At 40.0% G+C, this 21,109-nt stretch overlaps 2 protein-coding genes across 2 annotated transcripts in view; one reads left to right on the top strand and one right to left on the bottom strand.

Moving 5' to 3' along the window:
- Positions 1 to 936: 936 nt before the first annotated feature.
- The window catches only part of ATP12A (ATPase H+/K+ transporting non-gastric alpha2 subunit), a 32,162-nt gene continuing 11,989 nt past the window's right edge, over positions 937 to 21,109 (bottom strand). The window contains exons 13-23 of the mRNA XM_020794270.3: positions 20,302 to 20,477; positions 19,702 to 19,838; positions 19,077 to 19,227; positions 17,752 to 17,920; positions 16,788 to 16,942; positions 16,311 to 16,434; positions 15,953 to 16,098; positions 14,612 to 14,745; positions 14,247 to 14,348; positions 13,548 to 13,639; positions 937 to 12,770 (exon numbers count right to left, since the gene is read on the bottom strand). Of these exons, the coding sequence (XP_020649929.3) occupies positions 12,742 to 12,770; positions 13,548 to 13,639; positions 14,247 to 14,348; positions 14,612 to 14,745; positions 15,953 to 16,098; positions 16,311 to 16,434; positions 16,788 to 16,942; positions 17,752 to 17,920; positions 19,077 to 19,227; positions 19,702 to 19,838; positions 20,302 to 20,477 (1,415 nt within the window). The 3' untranslated portion in view covers positions 937 to 12,741. The remainder of the gene's footprint in view (positions 12,771 to 13,547; positions 13,640 to 14,246; positions 14,349 to 14,611; positions 14,746 to 15,952; positions 16,099 to 16,310; positions 16,435 to 16,787; positions 16,943 to 17,751; positions 17,921 to 19,076; positions 19,228 to 19,701; positions 19,839 to 20,301; positions 20,478 to 21,109) is intronic.
- The window catches only part of SCN3B (sodium voltage-gated channel beta subunit 3), a 74,027-nt gene continuing 57,515 nt past the window's right edge, over positions 4,598 to 21,109 (top strand). The window contains exons 1-2 of the mRNA XM_078379624.1: positions 4,598 to 4,685; positions 15,588 to 15,655. The gene's annotated coding sequence lies outside the window, so the exon portion shown is untranslated. The remainder of the gene's footprint in view (positions 4,686 to 15,587; positions 15,656 to 21,109) is intronic.

The raw sequence follows: 21,109 nt of genomic DNA on the forward strand, positions 1-21,109 counted from the left end.
GTTATGAATTCTGAAGAGCACGTCAGAAAGCCTGTTCACTGAGAGGGCCCATCGTGTAGCGGTCGAATGAACGGCATGCATGCCAAACATTACCATGCATGTGGGCGGCATCTACTCAGAAGGATTAAAGATCAGCTAGTAGTTGATGCAGAAGGCTTCGTCTGAGAGCACGATGTCTTTCTGAGCCTTCAGTCATGCTGCCATTTTCTATATCAAGCCATAGTTCTAGAAAGCAAGATTTATCACTTTTTAGGCTTCTGGTTTTCCAGTACAGAGCAGGAGCTGATGTGACTGCTTATCTTGTAACACCAGTCCATTAACTCGTATTCTATTAACATCTGGATGTGGTGCAAACTCAAATGAGGGCTATAAGCAGACTGGAACAAAAGCCCGAAAGGAGGAGCATGAATTGCTCAGCTCACATCTCACTTGTCAGCCATCGTCCTTGCAGTCTGAATTCAGTTATCAGTTGGCATGAGTGCAGCAACAGCCAGTTAGATGAAAAACAGAGAGCCTTAGTATCATCATAACAGCATATTAAGATAGCAAACTCCACGCATCAGTACAATATCCATGGAAGCAAGAATTTCAGGGTAAAAGAGTAGTGCCTGCAGCCATCTTTTTGAGTATTCGTTTGAGTTGCATACCCAGCGGCCTCTGTAATATGTATTTGGGGATGTTTAGAAGACTTTTCCCCTGGCAAGAAGGGTGTCAGACAGCTCTGCATTCCAAATCAAGGGCAGGTGAGGGCTGCTCATGCCAACTAACTCCTAACCAGTTACCGTATTTTTCGCTCCATAAGACGCACCTTTCCATAAGACGCACCAATTCTTAGGAGAAGAAAAGAGGAAAATATAATCTGTTTTCTTCGCTCCATAAGACGCACAGACTTTCCACCCCCCTGTTTTGTGGGGGAAAAGTGCGTCTTATGGTGCGAAAAATACGGTAGTTATCAGACAGCATTCAGTTTTTACCCAAGCTTCAATATTTAATCACTCAGATCAAGCAGTTGATCTTAATCTGCCTGACTGCTCAAAAAGAAAAAAGGTGCCTCCTATTTATGAGAGTTCTTAATCTTAACATATTGATGTTATTTATTGATGTTATTGATTGATTGATTGATTGATTGATTGATTGATTGATTGATTGATTGATTGATTGATTGATTGATTGATTGATTTGATTTGATTTGATTTGATTTGATTTGTACCCCACCCATCTGGACCAATGTTAGTGCAAACTGTTATAACATTGGTTGTTGTGGGGTTTTCTGGCTCTTGTTATAACATTGCAGGAGGCAAATGCTTCGGAGAGACTTCAGCTTCTCTGATACACGTGACAGAACATTCATTTTTTTATTTGGGGCTCAAACGAATCAGCAAAAATCTAACTCAGGTCCAGTAGACAGAGGGGTGTACTTCAGATGCAGGGGGCCAAGGAGATCATACTGTTTGTCTCTCAGCCACAAGATGGGGATAAAAGCAACTTAAACCACAATATATTTTAGGATGTGACTACACAAAGATTTGTTCTGCCGCTTGGACCACTCTGGGGCCAGCCCAGTTTGCTCCTTTCCCTGGCAACCACATGACATGCATGCTAGTGTGAACCTGTCAGTTCCCCACACATTGCTACCTGCACCTTTTTCCCCTCTCTCTCGTGGCTACTCTTTTCTTAAGTGGAGGTGGGATCAATCTGACTTGTGGATGTCTGATTGCTTTCGGTTTTGCATCCATTTTCAATTTCCCAATATTTGTTAAGTGGTTGAGGCAAACAATTTAGCCACTTAATAATACTTGGGAATTGAAAACTTCCTCCACTCCATCATGGAGAGGGAGAAAGAACAAGTTGTGTTTTTTTTAAGCCTAGTTGGGACTAAGATTGATTGATTGATTGATTTTTACCGCTCCTTTCACCTAAAAAGGGACCCAAGGTGGCTTATATCATTACAATAGCAATAAAGCTAGCAATAGTAAATTATTCAAATATTTTAAAAGAATTTAATACATTATTCCTTTAAGAGAGAAAAATTAAAAGTTGAAAACTTACTCCCAGAAGGAGGAGGTGACAAGGAAAGGGAGTTTTTCCTTTGTTTTTCTTCCATTTTATTTCTCTTTAAAGGGAGGCAGGCCAACTAGGGGTGCTTGAAGTGTATATACTACATGGATTCAAGGATTGCACCAAATGGTATACTGGCCCCGTACACAATCTTGAGCAATGCCATTTAGCCCAATCCAGTTTAGCTGTCTAATCAAGCCCTTATTATGAAAAGAAAGGGAAGAGAGACTGTAAGGCACAAGTGTTGATTAAAAGCTTAGGGCAAAAGTAAGAATAAAGTATAGCGTGACCAGAACATACATATAAGAGGCCTGTGAATTAAAGCCCATAGTTACAGAAAGATCTATGAAAATGTGTTTTCCCCAGTTATGAAGACAAGAAGAGCCATTTAAAAAAAAAAAAAAAGCTAAGATTTCAGGGTGAAGGGGTTGCCTTCTGCATTTGCAAGAAATCTGCAGCCACATGGAATACACTTGAGCTTTCTCATGTGGATGTTCTGTGAGCCCTAGAAGGTGAGAGGTATGCAACTGTGGTGTGTTGGAAAAAGAGGATTTATGTTCACTGTGAGACTTCTAATTTTATGGAGTGGAAAAGCAAGTAAGTTAGCCATTCTCTGCATTTTTTTGTTTTGTTTTCAAGATAGGCTTCAGATTCTTTGGCTGTTACCATGAAGAGAAGGGCAACAGACTGGTAATGCTTATAGAAGGGCATGTTTACTATTGGCAGCCCAGAGGTCATGCCACACATGCCTGAAAGAACTGTTTGCATGATGGTGATTCGAGAAAATAAACACGGGAGTGTTGCTCATGAGCAAAATCAAGTTTGGATAGTGCTGGTCAAGGCAACAATCACATGTAATACTGAAAGAGGCAATGCAGATGACGTGAAATACGGAACCCAAATCTGGCACAGGGTTTCATACCACTGGATTCTGAAAGGCAGGCTCAGCTCATGGACTGAGCCCCTTCCTCCAAATACAGGGAGGCATTGATTGTTCATGGTCATAACGCAAGTAGTTGTGTGCCAAAAGGTCTAAGAATCCTCTCCATCCAAATAAACAAGAAGGGTTCTGAGCTTTTCCCTATCTAAACTTGTGTTTAGATCTTAGAGTTGCAAAGTGCTCCATTGTGCTTCTGAAAAGGAAGAGATCCCTTTGAATGCTCCCATACTTCATTTCTTCTGTCCGGATCTTGTGGAAGACAGTGTGTTGAGTTGAGTGTGGTAGGCTTGCGTGATACTTAATGACCAATAAACGTGTACTATGAACGTCATGTCTCTCTTGTCCCAGTGACTCTAGAGATACCTGTCTGGACTCTTGGACAAGATCTATGCACTGAAGATGTGGCTTGTCTGGTTACATCATCTCTCAGGAACAACTGAAAGTCTTCCATGTCTACCAAGGAACTGTGATGTTGACACAACGCTAAGCCTATTGAAGGAGAACAATTGTGTAAAGTAGCGATGTTATGGTGGCTAGGACAACTGGGGGTTGTGTCCAGCAACATCTGGAGGGCCAAATGTCCCTCTTGCCTTTTTCAGAACTTTATGTCTATCGCTTATTTAATTTAAATGATTATTTAAAATATTTCACCTCACCTTTCTCCTTAAAAGGCTTACATCTATAAAGTGCTGTTGTAACTACTAGTTACATTGCTTGCTATTCAAAAAGTAACTAGTTGCAGCCACATTATTTGCACTTGGTTACTTCCAAGCACTGGTCTGGAGATGGAACTGTATTGGTTACATAGATGAAAAATGCTAAGAAGAAAAAGAGGGACAGGCAGAGACATAATGTTTTAAACAGGTCTTATTCATTGGTGGTGTTGGGGAAAATATTGATTTATCTACTTATTAATTAGAAATTTAAAAGCATTCTAAAGATAGCAATAAAGCCATACTTCTGCTTGTCAGCTGGTTTCTGTTTGTCTTGCAGCAGTCGATAACAATAGTGTTTCATTTATTCTTTAAATTAAAGTGAAGGCTGAGGCAGGTGTGAAATGGTAGCCTCAAAACTCATATGAATAATATATATGAATGAAATAATGCCTCTCAGGTCACAACAAAAGTCTGTCTATTTCTCTCTCTTCACTCTTCTGACCCATTCAGCTCATTGCTCCGGTGGTGTGCCTGCAGGTGCTCCTTGAAACATTTTTAAAGGAATAAAAAAGGCCCAATTTCCCACAGAAACTGGGTTTAAATAACAACTATTTAGGACACAAAAATGCATGCAGGTTCTTGAGATTTCTGAACAACTCCACTATGCAACACACGAGGCGTTTGCATGGTGGGAAGAAAGGACAGAACTGATGCTCCAAAACATGACATCGTGAGGTGAAATGAGGAAAGCAGGTTCTGCAGACATTCAAACGAGGCTCTCTAGCAGGTGTTGTCAATTTTCTTGTTTTCTCCTGAAGTAACACCAGGGAGGCTGGGAGCAAGGAAAGCAGGAAGGTTTTTACCCTCCCTTTCTGAAAATGCCAAATCCAGCTGCAAATTTAAGTACGGTTGATTTTAAAAAATGGTCAATTACAATATTACTTAGATCCTTATCCCGGAAACTTTGTGCCAATAAGGTTTTCAGGGCAACGAAGAGAGAAGGAGCGGCAATTTTTCTGCTGGAAGGTAAGGTGAGTCAAGGGGGGGGGGGTTGGCTGCAGGAAGGAGTCTGCTGAGGCAGAAAAATGATTCAGGTCCTTTTGAGGTGCCACAAATGTACAGTATAAGTTTTTTTTTCTCTCAAAAACACTCTGAAGGAATTCATTTGGAAACATTCTTCCCACCACCTCCAGATTGGAAGGTGAGAAAGAGATGGTGATTCATCTTTAATTGCATGTGTAGTTTGGAGAGAGAGAGAGAGAAAAAAAAGTGTGCATTAGAATGGGTGGGGTGGAGTTTTGTTATCCTCTTTGTCTTAACCCCTTAGGCAATTCCCATAAAATTTAGCAAGGCTGCATTCTTATACTGATTTAACCTGGGTGGAAGCACAACTCAACTGAGTGGGACTTAATTCCTGGTAGACCTCCACATGATTCTTCTCACAACAATGGTACAAATTTTTAATTTCTACCTTGCACTGGTGAAGTTCCATGAGACACAGCAGGGCTCAGAAAAGTTCCTGGCCGTATGTTTTCCTTCAGCTGCTAGGAATTAGGAACTTCTGCAGAGTTACACCGTGGCGGCTTCTGGATTGTTAAGCATGGGAGAGAGCTCAGCTCCCCATTTTCCAAAATGAAGTAAATGAGGCCACAGCAAAGAATCTGAGCAGAAGCTTGAATCTAGAAGCATAGCAATGGTGCAAAAGAGCAAATAGATCAGGAGAAATCCACTTTCATCCTAACACAGAAACCCTCATTCAAAGTTTAGCTAGAAAAACCAACAGCCTGCAGGTGTATTTGCATTGTTACAGTCCCAGTATTTTTTGCATCGTTTGTTCCACACAGTTACAGGAACCAGCAGTTATAGCAATAAATGTGATCTTGAAATCAAAATTACTTAAGGCCAGTCCCCTGACCTTTAAAGGGGAAAAGCTGTGAGGTCAGAGACAAAGGAACACTTTCTGAATAGTTTTTTTATCCCAGAGCTATAATTGCACTTAATAATGAACTTAAAGACCACCAGCAGTGAACAGTTGGACAGTGTTACCTAGCCTGCGGTGTAGATGTTTGTGTTCTTAGTGGGGAATTTTTAGTGGGTGGGGAGTGTTTGGGGATTTGTGTGTGTGTGTGTGCGCGCGCGCGTGTGGGTCTGGTCTCTGGGTGTCTATGTGAATTTCGTTGTATGGGTATACTATGTATATACTTACAATGACAATTAAATTATTTGTTTGAAAGTAAAGAGGGATGGGTTAGTATTTAAATTAAAAAGGCAGAATACACAGAACATATCCTGATGATGAAAGGGGTAAGAAAAGATTTCACACAAAAGATTGGAACAGCTATGCAGCTATTAACTAGTAACTTCATAATCCTCTTCCTTTCTCCTTCTCCTTCCTTCAAGGAACTTAGCCATATAAGGTTCTACCCCCCCTCTTCCCAATTTATGTGATTATTGTTATTAACTACACTTTTTACTCTGGTCCCCTGGAAGCCCAAGAAGTAAAGGCAGTGATGACCCATGTAAAACAACAAAACCTGTTTTCAAATAACAATATAGTTAAAATGTTGACCTAAAGAGAACCATACCATAAAAGCCAGAGGAGGAGGAGAAGGAAAATGTTCACCTGTCACTGAAAAAGCATGGACCAGCTTCGCTGGACAAAGGATGCTCCACCTTTGAGATGCCGGTTGCCCCCTAGCCTTCCTCTTCTTTTGGCAGTGATGCTGATAGCAGGGCTGGAAAAGGAGGACAGATTTTGGGGTGGTTAGATTTGGGAGAAGGGGGCCTTTCAGGAAACGGGGCCCCAGTCTGCTTATTAAAGTGTGAACAAGTTGGTCCCAGTGCTTGAACAGACCTATAAGTAGGCAGTTGAGCAGTTTTGTGATGCAATGCCGTGACACTGCCCACTCATAATCCTGTATTGGTGTCATCCTAACAACAATGCAAGGTAGTTTAGGACCAGCTATGATTGGCCCAAGATCATTTCAGTGAGCATTTGACTCTCTGGTCCTAGAGATGGAGGGAGAAGGGGGTCTCAAGCAAGTGTCGTGGAGACCCCCGTGTTCACAGGGTCAAAGCTCTGGGACTTTCTGAGCTCTAGAGAGGATGGCATCATCTTCTACCACCACACAACCTTAGCCTTCCCTCCTCCTTCTGAGCTTAGCTATAAACTTCACAATACACTGAGAGAGAAATGGATTTTCCAAGAAGCAGGATATTGTTGCAAACAATACCTGCTGTAATCCAAGTAGATAAGCATGGTTTTGTTCTTGACAGCAATTAAGAGCCATTAACTGTACAAAAGACATGCTTCTCGATGGTCATCCATCAGCTCAGCAGTTTGAATGTTTGAATTCTCCATATGATGAATTTATATTTACCACTATATTTACCACTATACCACTAGGTGTATACCCCTTGATCTTCGTTCTTCCACAGGTATTAAAATTGCAAAAATATGATAAAAGTTTTCTTTGTACTTAGTCTACATGATTGGTTATTCTTGGAGTATACTTTCCTCTTTATTATGAGAGATTTTTAATATATATATATATATATATATTGAATGTGGGGGAGTACAGGTAATCTGGATTAAGTCTAAAATATGTCCCACTCCTTGCTATACTGAAATAAGAACATTCAGTTCTGTCCCTGAAAAAAGAGATAGTGACACATATACTTTTTTGGGATATGGAACACATACCTCAATATTTGAGTGCTACATCAGAAAGTGGACTAAAGTTACATTTCCCCTTCAGTAAAATGAACACAGAAACATAAAACCTTCTTTAAATAATCATTTCAAGCAACAACCATGAAATAAGCAGAATTAAATATTTACAGGGAAAGCAAAAGAACACAGTACATTAAAAAAAATTATAGATGGATTGGTGTAATGGTTGGAGAACCATAGAAAGGAAGGGAATCCATTTTGTTGCCTGTGTAGATAGGAAGGGAGCCATTTTGTTGAGTGTGTAGAAAGGGGTGCCATTTTGTTGCCTTTGTAGAGAGGAATGGGGTCCATCTTGGTGAGTGTGTAAAAAGGAGGGGGAACATTTTGCTGCCTGTGTAGAAAGGGGTGCCATTTTGTTCGCTATATGCTGCTGAAGTAGATTTGCAGGTATGTATTACAGAAAGCTTTTAAATACAGTACTGCTCATTAGTTTGTGAAAATAAATCTGTTTCTGAACCCATTTCCCCCCCCAAAAAAAATTGTTTATATTTATACAGATCCCTGTGTGTTTTTTGTCAGAACAATAAACGGGGGGACGGATTTTAAACCATATAAATTGCTCTAATATTGATCAGTCGGTCAGTTATAATAATGTTTTTCTCCCCTAAGGAATTTTGTGTTTATGCTTTTGTTTTTCATAAAGTCAGGGTGTAAGTACTGGATCCCTTTTGGGGGTTACCAGTGTTTTTTGTTTTGTTTTAAGCTGTTTTATTTTTTAATTGTATGACTTTCCTTTTCTGCGTGTGTACTAGTTTATTCTTAGCTCACTTGGGCCTTTTTTATGGGAGATAAAGGGAAATTTAATGCAAATAAACAAAGAAAGAGGTGTGGCCTGCTTACTGAAGAGAAAGGGCAGAGAGAGCTGTGTAGGAAAAGGGAGTGGAGTATGTTGAACATTTTGTTACAATTTTTTTCCTGTTATGCCATTATTTATTTATTTTTAAATACAGTGGCGATCGAAGGAGACATGTAGAGGCAGCAATGGAAAAAGTCAGTTTTAAAGTCCTTTACTGTTGCTGCCCTTACATTTCCAACCGCCGGACATAAATGGTTTGCAAGGTTTATTTTAAAGAAGGAAGGAAAAATGGGTGAAGGAGAAGGCAGATGGCCTTTCTGGATTGGGGTTTGGGAGTCTTCTCCCCACCAACTTAAGAAAACCCACTGGGTGAGTTTGAGCGACAGCCTTTCCCTCTCTTTCCTGCCCTACCTCGCAAGACTGTTGTGAGGTCCTGAGCTCACTGGAAGAAGGGCAAGATAAACATGCCCTTAGTACAACAAAGAAATGGGGTGTGTGCTTTAAAACGAATTTATGTAATGTTATAATTTTTACCCCGCCCTCCCTCCAAGGAGTTCAGAGTGGCATGTTCTCCTCTTGCAACCATATATCTCTACTAGGTAGACTAATATTGATGACCCAATGGTCATGCTGCTATCCAGGTGCGACAAAATTTGGAAAGCTTGTTGGGTTTAAGTTATTTGCTATAATCACAGAACTGGTAGAAATAATTTTTTTTCCAAAAAAAATCATATTAGGGGAATACATATTGAGTTTTCCCGATACTCACCCAAAAATTGCAGTGTTGTCGTTGTTCGAATTCTTGAGCTCACCCCATCAGAGAAAAGAGAGACGCAAGTTGTTTGTACTGCTAGAAATGTAAACATTCTCTCCGAGAAGGTTGAAACGTTGTTGTAAACTTTTATCCAGGTTTTTCAATTCTGCTTTGATATTTCTTTAGATGGGGGAAAAGTCTGTATGTTTTTCTGATCTGAGCAAGTTGCACAGGTGTACACAGATATGATGAAGAAGATAAGAATTTTTTTTTCCTATGTGAAATGTCTGGTATCTGGAGATAAGACAAGGTGTCCTCCTTTAGTTCCCTCACAAGAATGTTGTATTTCTGTTGATCGATATTTCTTGCCGACAAAGTGAGCGATTTAATTTTAATTTCGTTTTGAATGGATTTATATTGGGCAGTTTAGGTTTCCTCTGTTTGTGGATGACAACAGGTATGCTATAGACATGTACCTTTAAGCAAGGAAGCCAGCCAAGACAAAGGTACACTGAGGCCATTTCTCTGGCAATTTTGAAACAATAATCACCTTGTTTGAACTTCGACTTAGCATTGAGAGTGAGAAAAATTTACCTGCAAGTGCTTTCGTTGTTCTTTGGTGTCCTATAAAATGATGCTAAGAGAGTTCATCAGATTCTTGAATAGTACGTACTGTAGATTGATCTGTTTAGTTAAAGCTAGCATTGATCTAATTCAGTGGTTCCCAACCTTGGGTCTCCAGATGTTCTTGGAGAAAAATCCCCATAAGCCTTCACCATCATTGTAAGAGTTGTAGTCCAAGAACATCTGGTAACCCAAGGTTGTGACGTACCACATGAGCAGGCTGAAAATATTACAGTGGTACCCAATGCTCCCTCTGTTTTCCAGTCCCTCTGGGCAAGGCTCCACCCCTTGTGTGCATGACTCCGCCCCCTGTGGAACTCTACCGTCCCACACATTGGACTCCACACATACCCCACAGGGTTCCAGCCATGACCAGTACCAAAGGGGCTGGAAACACTGGCTGTGGGTACGCACAGTCATGCAGCTTAGAAGGAATGTAGGTGGTGTCTTCTTATGGTAACTTTTATTCTAATTTTTTCCACTTACCATCTCTTAGGAGCATGGTTTTGCAATACTTAACTAGCCAGAAACCTTCTTCTTTTTTTTTTTATCACAGAACCATGCCTGAGTTTGCCCAAAGTTGTTGCCCCTTAATTTGAACTTTGCAACTGCCAGTGGTTTCAGGCATGCAAGATGTTCATCGATCGTAAGATTTGGTATAGGCATACTCTCTTTTGAACAGTTACAATACTCCCTGCGGTTTGTTATGCTTTATTTAGGGACTTCTTCTAAGGTGCCCAGCTCACGTTTCTGGGACCAGAATTTTATTCCTCTCTGCTTAGACTGCTTCCTTGCCTTTTATGCTCATATGGGACTGTGTTTTTGCTTATTCGGGCAAAACACATTGCTGAAAGTTCTTAGAAGGCTTCCATTCCTAGTACAGTTTTTTCATCACAACACCTACAAAAACCAGTTCACACAGCTGCTTTTCTGTGCTTTTGTAGAGCTAGAAATCATTACTGCAAGTGCTAATGCCAAACCCTTTCTAAGGACTACTCTGTCATCATTTCCAGGAAGCTCACAGTGAGTCTTCAGGACTCGCATGCTTTATCTGATTTTAAAATGGGCCCAACTGAGTCTTTTCTCTGAGACTCCAGTTTGGTGTTCCGTGTGAGCCTGTAAAATTCTATGACCCAGCAAAAGCAGCAATGCAATCTCAGGCCAAATAGCTTTGTTGAAAAGGGTAAAGGAAAAGTGTGTCAGCTAAACTCAATGCAATAGCAATACAAACATTTTGGCTTTCATTTCTTGTCATTTATACCAGTGGTTCCCAACTTTGGATAACCCAGGTGTTCTTGGACTGCAACTCCCAGAAATCCTGGTCAGCACAGCAAGTGGTGAAGTCTTCTGGGCGTTGCAGTCTGAGAACACCTTGGTTACCCAAGGTTGGGAACCACTGATTTATACAATGGGTACAGGTTGATGCTCTGGCCAAATACAGGTGGCTTTTTCTGCTACTCGTTCCAAAGGCAGTTATGTTTTCTCCGAAGTGTAGATGAGATGTGTATTGAAATAAATATATGTGACTCATTTCTTATATGTCGATAGAAAGTGTGGAGCCACTCTCCCCACTCAACCATTTTCAATTTAACATTTTTTTAGACCCAGAATTTAAGGATGAATTTTCAGAAGATTCACAAGAAAGAAGGGGGGGGAAGCATACCTTGGGTGCAATGGGCTTTAGTTTGTTCTGGTACAAAAACTGCCTAAAAATAAAACTTTGTTGTGAAGTGTGGAGGAGAGGATTGAAAGCCTAGGATTTCAGACTTGAGTAGTAAAATAAGGCAAAACCAGTTGGACTGGTCTGACTGTTAACAAACTTACATACTATAAGTTGATGTTAGAAGGTGCTTGACAAAATTTTCAAGGTGGAAAAATGGTCATTACTGGTATCCTCACTGTTAGCCATTAATCATGGTTCTTGATTATGTTTCCGTGTTGAGCCCAGTGTTGGGTTTCACTTGATTTCAAATTGGAATGCTGCCTTTACATCAAAGAGCAAGATAGATCTACACGTTCTTGAATGCGTAATCTTTCATACCTGGCGAATGGCATAAATCATTTGCAGGAAAGGCTTTTGCAGGAAACAAGCTTTGCCTACCCATCTCGCCAGATGAAGTAGTTGTCTTGAGAGAGACACATAAGGTTTTGTAATTGAAGTCCACAAAGTTATATTGCCATGGTGTACCATAATAAGTGATGATTCACGACTACCCTTTAGCTTCCTTCCAGTTCCAACTCATGAAAACTCCAGAACACCTCACTACTGTAAGGTAACAATGAACAACAAAATCCAACCACCCACCACTTTGACTCAGTCAGTTAAAGGAAGGGAAACCAAAAGTAGCTGGTTGTCTCTTCCGCTCCTCTTGCACCATCAGCCATAGAAACTGGTGTGCCTTAGCAATGCCAGCCCCATAGATTTAGTTCCTGGGAACACCCTTGCAAACATCCATTTCCCTTTTGGCTGTGCTTTGTCCAAGGGAGGCAGATGGAAAGGGAGGAGATGGGTTAATCTTGCAAATGCAGATTATTCCTTTACAAAAACTCTTTGAAGGAACAAGAAACATGTACATATATGTATAAATCTGGCTGTGTTTTATCTTTCCAAACTGTATTCTGTGTGATCTGATTAGAGGTGTGTTCTTCTTGCATGTTTCATGTAGTGCCATGGGCCCCTTCACAACATTCTCAAATAATCAATAGAAGACTGCTTGTAACAAAGAGGGAGATTCTGTAAAAACAGGGGTTTTTATTATGAAATTGTGCTTACAAAGTGCAGCTCTAAGTGACATACATCTGATCTCACAGTTGGATTGCCACAGATGACATAATAATAATAAACATATTTTTAAAGAAACTCAGTGCAGGTTACATTATTATTAAAACAAACACATGGTTTCTTTAATTCTATTTACAAGAAGATTTACTTCCCCTGAACTTTGTACACTTAACAATAAAGGACTGGGTATTATAAAAATAGATAGCGTTCAGGTTGGTAGCCTTTTACAGTACATTTCAGATCCACTTCATGTCTTTTGGTCCTGGTTTCTTTGTTCTGACAAAAAGCTTTGCTGTTGGTTCATATTGCACGGGCAGGACCTTCAAGCAGCAGCAGCCGGAGGAGACAACTGAGTTGCGCTCTCCAGCATGGGAAAACGAGGAGTGTGATACAGACACTCAGTAATACATATTTTTATCCCACCAACCTGTAACAGAAGAAAAGAAAATTAAATAAACAACTATTTCTGAAAGTTTTGCCTGGCAAGTGTTCTCAGTCTGGATCCTCTTGGTCAGCTGCACCATTCAGTATTTACAGCCCATGAATATGTGAAAAAGATAACAGGGTACCCCTTCTCTCCTCTTATAGTAGCATGCAAAGACTAGAGCTGGTTTTCCTGCATGCATCTATATGCAGTGCTTCAAAACTGGCTGTGAGCACATTTTGCCTCTACTGAACTCTGTTTAAGAAGCTGTCTTATATAGAGTCTGACTACTGGTCATCTAGCTCAGACTCCTTATTTTTGACTGGAACTGGTGGTCTAGGGGTTCAGCAGGATTTTTCCCTAACCCTATCTGAAGATCCCATGTGCTCTTTGGGTGTCTTCCCATCCAGGGCCAGACCCTGCTTAGCTTTCAAAATCCAATAAGGCCAAGGTATGTTCAGGCTGACATATATTGGATCATGTATCCTAAGCCTAATTGGCCTTTCTTCCCAAGTACCATCGATGCTGGAAAAGTGTGGCAAGGTCTTCCAGACTCTTAAGTAACAAACCAATGTAGGCTGCCGTGTTCTTTCCAAATCATTATATCACGTCTTAAAATAATTCCTGAAGCCTAATTTGTTAGTGCGAAGCATAGCCTCTGATCTGAAGAGATCTTCCGTGCCTTTTGTTTTAACAAGGTGAATGCTATCTGTAATAATTAGCTGGAGTTCAGTGTCCATGGATATTCTGAGTGCAAATGTGTAGTGTTAAATTACTTACTTCCTGGGTACCGCCTGATGAACAGCTTACGAATTTCATCATAGACCCATATCAAGAAGGCAAAAGGCATAGCAACAAACCAATACTGGACCCTAGAAAAGAGATAGTCAAACCATCAAATGCCATTCTAAAAATACCTTTGGAGTTCAATGAACTGTCTAGCACAGCAACTGATGGCCTTGTGTGCTTCAAGGATTTGGGCCCTTTTCCTTTTGCCCTCAAACCATAATGGATTGTGCTCGTACAGCTGCAGTCAGTTTAAATATATTTATTTACAGTTGATTTGGCTCTATACAAGGAAAAAAACCCAAAAAAAAACCCCACCCCCCACTGTGGCCAAACCCTCTGTGTATTTCTTTTGGAGGAGTCATTTTAAAGGCAAGAGAGAATTGGCACTGACTTAATATGGCAATAAAAAAGGCTTGAAGGGTATTCTGTAAAAAGAAAAGGGGTTATTTCTTTTCCTTTTTTATCTTTTAGTCTGGAGAGCTTAGCTCAGCATGACATTCCAATAACAATAACTACCTGATTTTGTTCTCTGTTTAATAATAATTTATAATATTGTTGCTCCAAAGTCTATGATTTGAGGTTCTGTTTCTAAGTCAAGAACTGCAGCACTTTCTTTGAGCATGCCTCTCATCACTGCTATATAGAAATTGACATCAACGCCTTGCAGGGGCAGGGAAAGGTGGGACTCACCGGAGGGGTGTGAAGTTCAAGGCATTTACACTTCCAAGGCCATAACAGAGAATCAAGGCAATCCCTATCTGTGAGATTATGCCCAGCCATATAACTTTGTTCCTGTTAAGAGAAGACAGTACAAAAGGCATTAGTTCATTTGTGCATCTGAATGCCTTATTAATACAAGCAGTAGATTTCTCACTCTTCCTCTCTTGTAGTATGCACAAGATGTGCAAATCATGTGCGACATACCAGATGCCAAGTTCATGAACCCAAGAGTATGGTACCAAGTGCAAGATAGCTTAGGTGCATGACCTGCGCATTCTCCAGTTTTATTTTGTTTGATATCTCATTTAACGGTAGAACGTGCCATAACCACCAACCTGAAAAGCCCTTGCTGGAAAATGGAATTCCGTCTTGTTTTCCTGATGATCAGATCTGCCACTTGCTGAATAGTGATGCTGACAAAAAAAGCTGTGTAGCCATGGTACTGCAGGTTTCGCCGCTGCTCAAAAGTCTGCAGAAGAAGAGTAAAGGGACAGTGAGCCAGTTTTAGGGCAAGAGTGTGCAATGGGTGATGTACATGTTGATACACATAACCCTCAAGCCATGTGTGATGACCTGCTAGGCTCCCCTATAAATAAAATGACCACATATATTCAGCTAGTGATGGCTATTGCTTGCTTGATGAATCCCAGGTTATACGGATTACTTTTCATCTTTTAAATATAAATGACACTACACCAAGTCACTAAAGTTGTCCCTGAATATCAGGGATGGAGAAAAGTGTGGGAGTCCACATTCTGTGGTGACCCTTCAAAGAGTAATTCCCATTGCTCATTATCCCTGGATCTGTTAGCTGGGGCTGATGGTAGTCCAATAATATCTAGAGAGCCCTATTCACCCCATCCCTGTTGTGTGTAAATGAAGGTTCCGCTAACGCAACAAGGACCAGAAACTGGACTGTTGCTGTTTTTCATTGGTGCATATGAGAAAGCTGAACATGTTCGTATGTGTCATGCAACCCTAATTTGGTGGCTGATACTGGAGGTCCCTTCAGTGCTCCATTTTATTAATACATGTGGCAGCTTTGTGATGGCTGTTGTTATAGCACGAGAGAAATCAGAAATCTTGTAACATCTTCAAGACTAAGTAGTTTTTATTTTTCATTATTTTGGGGTGTCCAAATACTTCCTGGACATACAAAACCTTATGAAATATTAAAACTAGTTACTATTAAAAATGCTACATGACTTCAGATTTCTCTTGGATTTTATAAGAATGTATCTCTAAACAGATTAAGCTTATTATTGTGTGATTGCTATGAAGCATTGATAGTCTGTTTTTCAATCCCATCAGATGCAGAGGTAAAACCATTCCACGCCCGATGGATTTTAAAGATCTGCTTCACACAACTGAGAGTTAAGGTAATGGCCAGCATCCCTTTGCTTGTTCATTGATCTGCTCTGTTTATAAGATGATACTAATTATTGCAGCTTCTGGAGTCATATTGGTAGGAAAGCAACCAACCGATGTTTTATAGCTTATGTTGGGAGGTCTCTAAAGATTAAATTTTGAAAAGGAAGAAAAAGAAGCCATCTTTTGCTTTGGCCTTGTACAAATGGATTTAATTGCCAGCATTTTGTCTTCCCAGATGTGACAATAATTATCCTGTAATAATGATAAATAGTGCTTGAAGTGAGGGAAATTTTAAGAAACCGTACCCATTCTTGTCCATAGCTGTCTGGCAAGTCATCAATCGATGTATTTTCCCATTCTGTTCGGATGTTGAGGAGTGAGTGAGGGAGCCAGCCTTGCTCAGCGTAAACAGTAAAATAGGTCAGAAAGGCTCCAATTGTCTGTATAATGCCTGTAAAAGAGAAGAAGTGAGGTTGTGTGTAGAGCAGAGACATGAACTGATAAAAATTAACAGTTGAACAACTGTTACTTAGACTTTACTTTTGCATCCAATGACTAGAGCATATGGAGTACTCATGGAGGACTAGAGGCCATATCGCATGTTAGCCATAAACTGATTGAAATAACTCCCAGTGACCACTTGCATAAAGTAACCCATCATACCAATTTGTAAGTAGGAGTATACTGCAAGCTCTTGGTTGACTAGCCGGTCCCTTTTCTTATGCCGCGGCTTCCTTTTCATGATATCACTTTCAGCTTTTTCATAAGCCAATGCAACTGAAGGGATCTGTAACAGAAAGATAATAGAAGTTTCCCATCAGCACGATGCAAGCCTGTTTGTTTGTTTGCTTCCATGCTTGTTTGTCTATCTTGTGTGCCTAAAGGCACAGAAAGATGCTAGTGCTGCCAGGAAAGTGTAGCCCTGAGAGTCTAACAGACAGATTTAATTAAATAAAAACATGTTAAAATGCGTTAAAGGAAAAAAAAATTGCAAGGTTTCCAGTGACTTGTTCAAAAGCAAGAACAGGAAAGATGGCAAGTCATTGATTATTGATTTTCATTATGCAAATCATGGTTGAAGGTGCAGCACAAGCTGGCTTTTGTTAAGCTGGCTTTCTCTTCTCAAAGATAAGAACTCACAATGTCTGTCCCCAGGTCAATGAAGAGGATAGTGATTGTCCCAATAGGCAAAGGGATGCTGGCAATAATGTAAATCAGGAAAGGACACAGCTCCGCAATATTTTTGGTCAAAGTGTAGGCAATGGTTTTCTTCAGGTTGTCAAAGATCAAGCGACCTGTGGAAGACAAATAGAAGATAAATGTAAAATGAATGTATAGTGATAAATGTATATGTAATGAACAGATGGCATTAGGAAGTGAGAGGAATACATTTATCTTAAAGTGGCAGGCCAGATTCCAAAATCTGCAGAAGAAGGCTTGTATACAAATGAAAGACTATTACCGTATTTTTTGCTCCATAAGACGCACCTATCCATAAGACACACCAATTTTTTAGGAGAAGAAAACAGGAAAATATAATCTGTTTTCTTCGCTCCATAAGACGCACAGACTTTCCACCCCCCCTGTTTTGTGGGGGAAAAGTGTGTCTTATGGTGCGAAAAATTATTTTTAAAATCCCCCTAAGGAAGCTGGGTTGTTAGTGTTTGAAAATATTGCAGTAGAAGCTGAGATTGGTTGCATGCTCTGACTGGTGGATCACCCGATGCAGGGGTCTGTTCCCCATTCTGCACCAATAACAGACCACTGCTGTGGTATTTTCACTTGCCCACAATTCATCTTCAATAATTTTTCAAATGATGTCTGTGTTGTATTTTAGTGATCACAACATGCAGGCCAGGGAGTCTCTTCTGGGTCCACAAACAATTGGAATGGAAATGTGGGGGTGGGGATGGTATAGGAAAATTCCCTCTAAGAGCAATTCCTTTCCATGGGCAGTGAACAGATAACATATTTGCATATATTATCTTCTCCATATATGCAAAACTTCAAGGGCATCCAGATTTTGTCAGCCAGCAAGAAGAGCACATGGCACCTGTCTCCTGAAACATGACTATTTCAAACACGAGGAAGGGCCTCGTCTTACCTTCCTCCACTCCTGTGACAATAGAAGCAAAATTGTCATCCAGCAAGATCATATCTGCTGCATTCTTAGCTGCATCTGATCCAGCGATGCCCATTGCAATTCCTATATCAGCTTTCTTCAGAGCTGGGGAATCATTGACGCCATCGCCAGTCACTGCAACAACTGCTTGCTGGGGAACAAAAGAGCGAAAGATGATGAAAAACCATGACCACCGCTTTTCCCTAGTCTGAGTGCTCTTACTTTGTGTCCCTAGGCAGCGTTTCTTAATAGTAATTGCGTTGTTTCAAAGCAAATATGGTAGATGTTGGGTAGGCAAGCTCAGGAGGCACAGCGAAGGTCAGCTAAAATTTCAGCTCACTGCAGGAGAAACTCTGACCTTGTCTCTTATTTTTGCCTGAAGGGATCCGTGTTACTTTCTGGAATGAAACCAGATCTTCTAAGTGGAAAAAAACGCAAACGTCTTGTTCTGCTTTGTTATGTAGGTATCTCTATGGGATCACACCACATTGCTCCCATTAGCCTTGGGGATGGACGATATTTTCAGATAACCAACTGCTATTTGAACCAGGCAGGACACAAGTTTTAGAACCAGGAATTTTAGATAACCAAGAACTGGCTAATCAAGGTTTTGCAGTATTTAGGGACCCCCTTTTAAAAAAAGTTTTAATCTGAGATAGAAATATTATGTGGCATTTGTTTCTTGCTAGCATGATTGCATTTATACAAGGAGCTGATTTGTCAAATCTGTAGCTGTTCAGTGACATTCATGTAAATATTTGCCTATTAGGAAAGGTCAAAATGTCTAAGTGTAAGGGATTTTAGGGTATTGTGAGCTAAATTAAGCAGAGAGAAAATCCAGAAAACCTGATTAGGGCAAATACTCTGTATCTTGTTCTTGGAGGATTTAGTGCATTGAGACTGGTTATAAATAACACTGTGCCGAACAGCTTATAGGCTCTAATTGCTAAATATAGGCTGTAAATAGCACCCTTTCTCCTCCCCCCCCTTAATTCTATGTCCTTCAGAAGGCTAAATATTACTAAGATGTCACAGAGGTAAAACAGTAAAAAATGATCCATTTAAACAGAGTGGGTAAAATCCACTGAAATCTTTTTGTTTCTTATAAGAAACATTTTGTTTCTACAAGATTAAAACTGGAGATCTGCTAAGACCTAGTGAATAACATAGGAGAGATAAATCTATTCTTTCCTCTTGGCAGTATTTTTTAGAGGTTCCAGATGTTTTCTCTTGAGGTGACAGTGGTCCAGCCTGCTGCTACTGTTATTACTAAATATATACATGTTTTGCTCCTATAAGTGTCTTACCTGTCTTTGGCAACCCTCCACTATGATCAGTTTCTGTTGTGGTGACGTGCGGGCAAATACTATTTCTGAATGGTTGACCAGGATGTCATCCAGCTGTTCTGAGGTCATATCTTTCAGCTCCATTCCATTAACTACGGCAGCTCTGGCCTCCCTGAAAAACCCATAGGGAATCGCAATTAAATATTTGTATTTCATAGTTTGGAAGTATATCTATATGTCTTATGAAATGGTGTATTGGTTAACAAAGGGAGTTTCTTTTTCCAGTTTAAATTTGCATGGAGATGTTGAAGCAGAGAGCATAAAAAGAAAACTCAGTATTTGCTATTATGAAATAAAACAGAGTGCCACAGGAGTGGGCTGGGAGCATTTTAGTGGAGGATCAATCCTGCTAAGTCACAGGATCAACCGCATTAATTAATTAATTGATTGATTGATTGATTGATTGATTGATTGATTGATTGACTGATTGATTGATTGATTGATTGATTGATTGATTGATTGATTGATTGATTGATTGATTAATTGATTTGATTTGTATCCCGCCTATCTGGACCAACGGCCCACTCTAGGAGCAGCACATTAAGAAGAAGGGGTTGACATTTTTGGAGCCGCGTGTTGTCCTTACCTCTTGTTCACCTGCTCGACTGGAATGTTGAGTCGCTTAGCAATGTCTTCCACTGTCTCACTGGTGGCTGAAATGATGCCTACACTTTTAGCAATGGCTTTGGCCGTGATTGGATGGTCACCTGTCACCATGATCACCTACAGAAAGGAGAAGTATTCCGGATGAATGACGAGAAGAAGCCAAATTAAAGATACCACTCACAGTATTTATTTTAGCCATTGACAGGTTATCTGGTTATTAAGAGGTACTTAGGTTTACAAAGCTTGCAGTCAGTAATCAGCTGGTCTTTAGGAAGTAATTTTTTGAGATAGAAACCTGAATGGTAGTTGTACAGATTTTGGATGAATATTTGTTTGCAAAGATTAAAAGGTTTGACAGTGTCATTTTGTTTAACAACCCCCCAATTAGTTATTTGTTCATTTATTTTGTGTAGAATCAGCACTGACCTATCTTTACTGTTCGAATGTTTGTTTCTGTATTTTACACAGTAATAAAGAGGTAGGGAAGCAGCCAGTCTGGAGCAAAATATACGGAATCACTGCTCCTTATCAAGACAGAACAAATGGATTAGAGGGGTTGAGTGGGTGTTGGGAATTTTACCTTGATCCCAGCACTTCGGCATTTGATGACAGCATCTGGCACAGTGGATCGAGGGGGGTCAATCAATGACATGAGGCCCACAAAGCAAAGATTGGAAGTAGGGAAATTCATGGTGTCAGTATTAAATTGGTAGGTTTCTGGAAATTCTTCCTCTGGCAAATACAGGTGACAAAAACCTAGAATTCAAAACAAAACAAAACAGAAGACTTCAAAAGATGAAGGAAGGAAGAATATTTGTATATCATGATAACAGCTATGTTTTATTGAATAGACATTCTCCAAAATATATTACTTATTATTTCAGTCTCTATCTAACTGAAGTCATGTTAACAGATATCAAAAAGTGATAGCTAGAACTGGGTTTAATATTTATTGTTGTGATATATTAAAATAAAGGGAATTAAATCATAGAATCATAGAATAATAGAGTTGGAAGGAGCCTCTAAAGCTACTGAGTCCAACCTCTTGCTCAATGCAGGAATCCATAATGAGGTGTTGGAATTTTTTTTTAACATGCTCCTCTTGCATTATTTCAGTACAACAACCCCAGCTAGTTAAGATCTTGGTCTTATCTTGCCTTTAGTCATAATTCACCCAGAGCAGCTAACAACTTGCCTCCCACAAAAAGTTGAAGTGATATTTCCATACTGTAGATTTGATTGAGGCTGAGAGAGTAATGGCTAATAGTGGTTAGGTCACAGCAGTGTGAAGATTGGAACAGAAACCTCATGACTCAGTCTTAATTACTGTAGTATGAGTCAAGTAACTAAGGAGAAGGCTGATCAACTCAGTTTATCTTTCTGTCTTC

Source organism: Pogona vitticeps, chromosome 8 (assembly GCF_051106095.1).
Source record: "Pogona vitticeps strain Pit_001003342236 chromosome 8, PviZW2.1, whole genome shotgun sequence".
Classification (NCBI taxonomy): Eukaryota; Metazoa; Chordata; class Lepidosauria; order Squamata; family Agamidae; genus Pogona; species Pogona vitticeps.